At 35.3% G+C, this 8,291-nt stretch overlaps 1 protein-coding gene across 3 annotated transcripts in view; it reads right to left on the reverse strand.

Annotated features, from left to right (window-relative positions):
• The window catches only part of SPATA16 (spermatogenesis associated 16), a 223,248-nt gene that overhangs the window by 57,624 nt on the left and 157,333 nt on the right, over positions 1 to 8,291 (reverse strand). For all 3 annotated transcript variants that reach the window (XM_015588523.2, XM_006910842.3, XM_015588522.2), the window contains one exon: positions 3,466 to 3,613. In XM_015588523.2, the coding sequence (XP_015444009.1) occupies positions 3,466 to 3,613 (148 nt within the window). The remainder of the gene's footprint in view (positions 1 to 3,465; positions 3,614 to 8,291) is intronic.

Genomic DNA, 8,291 nt, shown 5'->3' on the forward strand with positions numbered 1-8,291 from the left:
CAGGAGGTGGCATACATTATTTCTTTCCATATTTCATTGTCCATTATTCAGTCATAAGCCTCACCTAACTATAAGGAAGGCTGGAAATATATTCTAGTTAACATGCATGAAGGGAAAAAATAGTTTAGTAAATAACTAGCCAGTGTTTGCCACTTTTGGTGGCAAGGACTTCTATTTCCAAACTGCTTCCTCATTTGCTTTCTCCCTGATAATTCTTTTATTTAGAGTCAGCCTTCCATTCTACAGTCAGAGCTTAGAACTGAAAATATTCTCTAGAAGAAAGGAAAAATATAGTCATATATTCACCTTGAAGTTACAAAAGTCAGATTCTTTTATAGGAGCAGCTATATTCTAGCATTACCCAGAATAGTGTCTGGAATATATGTGCTCAATAAATGTTTGATGAATATATGAATATATTAACAAACCACCCACTTTCATTGTAGATCCTCTTGTTCTGAGGCTCTTGAGGTTCTGGTATGTGAAGAAAGGAAGAGAAATGGTAGAATAACATAACAAGTTGGAGAGAGGGCTAAAATTATTTTCAGTTTCTAGAGAAGTAGAGAAGATTTCTAGAGAAAGACTCATAAGGTGACTGGGTTCATAAGCTAGCATTGTGGCAGGGAGGGGGTATTCTCAGAGAGTGGCTCTAGGTTGGACCAACTTGTGTGGTAGGGTGGTTGGTGTACATAAAAAGGATTATCTAGACCAAGAGGAAGAATGAGGAACTCATATAGGTGTCCTTGGGTCACCTAATATGTCACATAAATGAACCCATCATTGGCACTGCTCAAGAGCTTATCTCAAGTTGCACTAGTTGTGCAATCAGAAGCTTTATCAGTCTGCACTAGATTTAAAAAGAGGATCCTTTCCTTACATGCCCACTGACCCCTTTGAAAACTGGGTACACTTGACCTCTGTGAAAGTTGAAACCAAATTAGAGGGAGAAGAAAATCCATGGAAAGAAAGGGGAAGGAAGCTAGTGAATTTGATTAGATATTTACTTTAGTTATTTTAAATTTCTAAATTTTAGAAATTATTGTATTGAACTAAGTCCCCTGGGCTTGGATAGACTACATTTTTGGTTTTGGGAAGGCCAAAGATAAATATGTGTAGGTAAAAAAAAGTTTCACGTTTCAAACATCTACTGTGTGATTGTCCAGTCATATCTGCTGCATAACTATTTGTTGAAATAAATAACTGAATATGTTTTTGAAAGGATAAAAGCTTCTCAAATTCTATCTTCAAGGTAGATAGAAGAAGAATCCTGGTTTTGGGGCAGTGCCAACAAAACAAGGTAGCTACTCTTCTAGGCCCTACCTTTCTTTTTTGTGACTCACTTTCTAGCAATTACCTTTGGCTACTGATGCCTGCCCTAATCACCACTCTGCACCAGCTGTGAAAGATATCCAGATGCTAAAGATAACATTTCACCTTCCTTTTTCCAGTGCTTTGTGCCCTCACCCATCTTGGAATTGTCTGGGCGAGAAGAAACCTCTAAAACTGCACACACAGTAACTGTTTCATCATCATTCCAGCAATGGCTTTAGGGAGGATCCTTTAATCATTTGTAGCATAGACAAGTAATGTCATCAATGCAATAGCCTTGTAGCCCAAAGTACAAAGAACCTAACCAGTCCCAAAGAAATTTAAAATTCTAGACTGCCTTCTCTACCTTCCTTCCTCCCTCCAGATGCTGTGTCTTTTCTCTCTAGGTTTTCATATAGCACTGTCATACTCCAGCAATTAGTAATTATAAAATAATAGAAACAATCATTAGTAACTTATAATTATCTTCTCTTCTAAAGTATAAGATCCCTTAGCATGAGTCGTCTTGCCAACAGATTATAATTCATCTTGATAACAGGTTTGATAGAGTTACATGAGACATGAATCTGGCTTGTTAATATTATTATTGTTTTTAAACTATTGGTAATAACAGTGCATCCTAAGTATTAATTAATCTTTATGACTTCTCTGTGAAGTAGGTTAAATTAAACTAAATTCATTCTATCAGGAGAGGGATTGGCAAACTGGTGATCGCTTCAATGAATCTCTCTTCATTACTAATAGATCAGAGAATAGAAACAGAAATAGCTAAATCTGATTCATTTTCCATGACAGCAGATAGAGATGACTTTTGTGTGCTATTAATGCCCCCTCAACCCCTAACATATCCATAAGAAAATAATAAATGATTTATATCAATTAGCAAAAAATGCTAGTTCTGAAACATTTTTATCTACTTTCTTACAAAATGCTCAAACTAAGTAAATCGGCATCAGTGGTCATTATAGCATGCATTGTACTTTCCTCTTTTCCCTTTCTCTGCCCTCAAAGTCTCATTGTTTCTTAGGGCTTCACTATTTAATCATCACTGGTTAGATTTACTTACTATCTTTCTTCTGAGGAGCTTGAGGTGTTGTAGGAAAAAAAAAAAAAAAAGATTCCACAGGACTTAAATTTAATGCTTCCATTACAGCTCTGCTCCTTACAGCTGGAAATAGTGTAGCTCCATGACAAGGATGTGGGTTCAAATCCAAGGGCTGTTGCCACTGGTTTGCTATGCAACTTTGCAAAAGCTATTTTATTTTCTTGTTTCTAAATGAGAGTCATCTTACTCAATTCATAAGTTATGGGAATAACCAAAGATAATGGATGTAGACTACCTGGCACATTAAAAATGATCACTAATGGAGTACATTATTTATCATATAAATCAGTAACTTGGCCTCAAAGCCCTAAAAAAAGGAATGAAGGAGCCTTAATAGGAAGATGTAATATTAGGTATGTGTATTTAGATATTTTGCTTAATATGGTAGTCATTGTTAAGTGGCTATTAATTTAGTACAAGAAAATCTCTCTCAATTCATAATAACACTTGGCACATAGAAGATATTAAAAAGCATTTTTTAATGAATGAATAAAAGCAAGTGACTTCCAAAGACAAAAAGAGGAAAAAAGAATAATACCAGTGTTGTGTCCTCTATGTACACTTGGCTATCCACACCTCATTTGGATATTAGTAATTCAAGAACATTAGGAAAGAGAGAGGTTTGAGGCGTAAAATAGTTGGAGGAAGGAAAGTAGAAATAGCAGGCACTGGGAGTTAAAAAACTCATCCTGAGGAAAATGCTATAATCAGCTAGTTTGCTAATGAATGTTATAGGGAAAGGCGGTATTTTACCACAGGTTATTCCTTCATTTTTTTAAAAAAATCTTAGAGTTTCTAGGTTTTACTCCTCCTCTTAAAATGTAGAAACAAGATGGCACAAGGAATATTGTACGAGGCCCATAGGGCCAGCCTTACTTAAAACCTTATAATAACTTTTCATTTTAACTCCTTAGATTAAAACAACATACCCCCTAAAAGTGAAACGATAAACAAATACACCAGAAATGGCTCCATATTTGTTTTAATGGAAATAAAGTATCAGCTAATAACTTGAAGAAATTGAATCTTACCTGTGTAAATATATTCCACATATGCAGGATGAGTTTTTGTGAAAACCTCCTTTACTTTTTCGACTTTATCAGCTCTGATTTTTGTTGCAAATGGTGTGTACATAACTGAGAAAGAGTCTGCTCTGGTGATGGCTTCTTCAATCATGGCCTGAGAGGAAGCACACAACCCATTTGGCATCAATAATGACATGTGACTTTTTAAGAATGTAAAATAATATAATTACCTTTATGGATGATTTAAAAATCTATATACTGTACTGCAAAGATAACATATTTTGGTCTTGAATATTCATTAGAATGAAATTTTAATTAGTTCTGGAAATACTATTTCATATTAAGAAAACTAATTGAATGAAGAAAGTTTGTAAACAGACACCTCTAAACTGAGCTTGTTTTAAGATAAAAATAAAAATTCTACTTTCTATGGTATCATTTTTGACTTGATTTTAAAAATCAAATTCTTAAGTCTAAGATAATTATCTTACTCACAAACAGATGTTGATGAGTAATTTATACTTTAAAAAACTAATTGAAATATCTAGATCTAAATATTTTCTATAAATAACATGACAAACTAGACAATCTTGAATTTTTTTTTCTTCCAATATCTGGGAAAGCCTTTTGGAACAAGAAAAGCCTTTCTCAACTTCCGACCAGCAAAGCTTCCCTTTTCTCTAGATTGCAAGAGCTGTTTGAGATGAATTTGGCTATTTAAAAACTTCTTTAAATTTTCTTTGCTCATATACCCATCTTGATAAAGCCTGCCATTACCCCGAACTTCCTGTTTTAAGTAGGTCCATTAATATTTGAAACAGACCAAAAAGAAAGTTATGTGAAGTTTTAAAAGGAATTTATTTCTTTCCTACAACTTTTCCTTCTAAGGAGGCTTGGACATTGAATTAAAAGTAGAAATGTCTACAGTTATCTTATTTTTTCTGAAAATAGCATAAAAGTATATTATAAAAAAATCTATATTTATTTATAGGAATAATTTTTTTCTCTGACAACTAACAGTGCCAACACCAATAAGGAAAAATAATAGATCTGAGCTTTCCAACAAAGAGAACGCCATTTTATATTATTACAGCATGGTATTTTGTAAACAAGTTTCTGATTGCTATTAAAAACAAAAAGGAGTTGATTTTAAACTGAGAAGCCTAATTTAACTTGTTTATTGCCTATTCCATGTAACAGTAATATCAAATGGCCTCTGTGATCAACTATATTGTATATAAAAGAGCAGCTTTGCAAAAATTTTCTGGGTGTAAAGGAGCCTCCTTTCTTTGAGACTTTTACATAATTAGAAAATTTACATAATTTTCTAATTTACACTTTAAATCCATTGTGGGGCAAGTATCTGAATGGCTGAATGAAAGAACTTCCATTGCCCACCACACAGTCCTTTCCAGTTTTGAGGAACTGCAAGAGAAACAAAGAATACGAAAGCCAACACTCAGACAGAGGTAGTGGTGGATTTTGAGTGTGCAGCAGAGTTTGGATGCTAAGGCCTAGATGCCTACTTTGGAAGTCTAACAGAGGTAATACAAGCTGCAGGTTTGGAATTCAGAGATACGGATTAAACATAAACAAAGACTCTTGAGATTAAACATGGTGTAGTGAGAGATGTCCCCAGATCTCTACCCTTGAAACAACAATAAGCTGAACATCTAAAACTGAACAAAAAACACTTAAACTGCACACTAGCACATCTGAGCATGGGATATGGGCATAAGAGCTACCACAGGTCAGAACCCCAGGTGTTGAGCGGTGGACTAGGAGAAACAAAGAAGCTGCCTCTTGCAGCCAGAGCTCCCTATAGGAGGAGGGGGAGGGATGAAGGTGAGGTGACTTCCCTGGGAGTGCTATGGGCTCCATGCAGCTGGTGGCAGTGCCCAGTCATAAGGGCAGAAGGCAGAGAAACGGGGACAGCAAAAAAGCAGGGATGGCAAAGAAAAAACAGTTGATATTTTTACCAGCCACAGTTGTAAAACAGAGGTTGATTACAGCCCTATCCACCAATCCAGAGAGCTCCTTTCCCCATACCCTCCAAGACTGATCACCGCAGAGCCCCTGGGGAATCTGAGCAAACACTACCGAAACTGTTGCTAACACTGACAGGAACTGAGACTGAGGATAGCGAGCATGATTAACTATCTATAAGGGAAAAAAAAGGGCATTATTAAGACTTTATATAAAGCAGAGATCCAAGAGGCTTAGATGCCACCTACTGGAAACCAAAAGAAAAACACCTTCTTTGCAATGGCTAGGGACCATTATATCATAAGTCTTCTTTCTGGAAAAAAAAAAAAAAAAAGCAGAACATACTTCCATTAATACCCAGGAGGAGAAATAGTCCATTAAACACCACGAACAACCAAGGTGACAAGGCATCTCAGAAAGAAAGAGAAAAATCTCCAGAAAATAAGCTTACAGACATAGAAATATGTGTCTTAAATGACAGAGAATTCAGGATGGTACTTCTGAAAAAACTCAGTGAGATCTGAAATGAATCATATCAACAATTTCAGGAACTGGAAAAACAACTAGATGAGCAGAATGAGTTCTTTAGCAAGGAGATTGAAACCCTCAAAAGGAACCAAATAGGACTCCTGGAGATGAAGAACACACCGCAAGAGTTGAAAAATGAAATAGCAAGCTTGGGAAATAGAGTCGACCAAATGGAAGAAAGAATCAGTGATATCGAAGACAGAAATCTGGAAATAACTCAGAAGTAAGAAGAGAGAAGCCGAAGAATGAAACATAATGAAAGAGAAATACAAGAACTAGCTGATACCATCAGGAGAGGAAACATAAGAATAATGGGCATTATAAAAGACAAACAAAAGGAACAGTGATTAGAAAGCATTTTCAGACAGATAGTGAATGAGAATTTCCCAAATCTAAGAAATGAGCTGGAGCTTGGAATTCAAGAAGTCAATAGAACACCCAATTATCTCAACCTGAAAAGGCCTTCAACCAAGACACATTGTATTGAAATTATCAAAAATCAACAACAAAGACAGAATTCTCAGGGCAGTCAGGGAAAAGAAGATGGTAACCTATAAACAACACCCATTAGATTATTGTTTTGGACTTCTCAGCACAAACCTTACAAGCCAGAAAAGAGTGGAATCAAATATTTAAATTATTAAATGACAGGAACTACCAGCCAAGAATAATCTATCTAACTAAGCTCTCCTTTAGATATGGAGAAATAAACACTTTTCCAGACATACAAAAATTGAGGCAATTCTCCACTACAAGGCCTGCACTACAAGAAATACTGAAAGGGGTCAGCTCACCTAAAACAAAATGACAACAACAAACATGATTAGGAGTAAAGTGACTAGCAGGCTGATAAAAGCGGAGGAGTGCAACCCTTACTAGGTGAGGAAGAGATTTGCTATAGCAAGATAGTAATGAATATTCAGCATACATAGGGACAAATTGAGAAAACAATGACTAAAAAGGGGAAGATTCAAAGATCCAAATTTGCAAAGGGCAATGGAGATCAGGCATGCATAGAAGAAAATGGATGACTTTATCTATATAACTATCCTTTACATATTCCTAATGGTAACCACACGCCAAAGATTCAGAACCAAAGTATATAACATAAAACAAGAAGGACCAGAAAGAAAACACACAAAAGCCAACAAAATAAAGAAAATAGAAACATAAGGACAAGGAAGCAATGGAAACACTGAGCTACCAGAAAGCAAAAGATAAAATGGCTTTGAGAAGATCTCATATTTCAATAATCACCCTAAATGTAAATGGACTGACTCACCAATAAAAAGGCACAGAGTTGCAGATTGGATCAAAAAATAAAACCCAATTATATGCTGCCTCCAGGAGACACATCTCAGCCTCAAAGACAAATATAGACTCAAAATGAAAGGGTGGAAAATTATATTTCAGCAAATGGCATTCAGAGAAAAGAAAAGTGGGAGTAGCGGTACTAATATCAGACAAAATAGACTTCAAAATAAAAAAGATAAAGATACTAAAGGACAGTTCATGATGATAAAGGGATTCATGCACCAAGAAAACATAACACTAATTAATATCTATTCTCCCAATCAGGGAGCCCTGAAATATATAAAGCAATTACTAACAGAACTAAAGGGAGAAACAGGCCAAACCACTCTAATAGTAGGGGACCTAAATACCCCACTGTCAGCTATGGACAGATCATCCAAACAGAAAATCCATAGGAAATAACATTCTTAAATGATACATCAGACCAACTGGACAGAGTTGACATTTACAGAGCCTTTCATCCCAAAACAGCTGCTTATACATTCTTCTGTAGTGGCATAGAGCATTCTCAAGGATTGGTCACATACTGGGACACAGAGATAGCCTCAACAAATATAAGAGAGTTGAAATCATACTAACCATATTCTCTGATCATTATGCTTTGAAGGTGGAAATCAACTGTAAAAAGAAAGCAAGAAGAACCACAAATACATGGAAATTAAACAGCATTCTACTGAAGAATAACTGGGTCAGAGAAGAAATAGAAAGAGAGATCAGGAAATACATAGAAACGAATTATTATGATAGTACAACATATCAAACCTTTAAGATATAGCAAAGTGGTGATAAGAGAAAAATTCATATCATTACAGGTCTATCTCAAAAAACAAGAACAGGCCCAAATAAGCAACCTAACATATCATTTTAAAAAACTAGAAAAGGAAGAACAAATGAAGCCTAAAATCAGCAGAAGAAAAGAAATATTCAAAATTAGAGCAGAATTAAATGAAATTGAAACAAAAACAAAATAGTATTGTACCAGCATAAAAAAAAAAAAACAGACC

This window comes from Pteropus alecto, unplaced genomic scaffold, assembly GCF_000325575.1.
Source record: "Pteropus alecto unplaced genomic scaffold, ASM32557v1 scaffold33, whole genome shotgun sequence".
Lineage (NCBI taxonomy): Eukaryota > Metazoa > Chordata > Mammalia > Chiroptera > Pteropodidae > Pteropus > Pteropus alecto.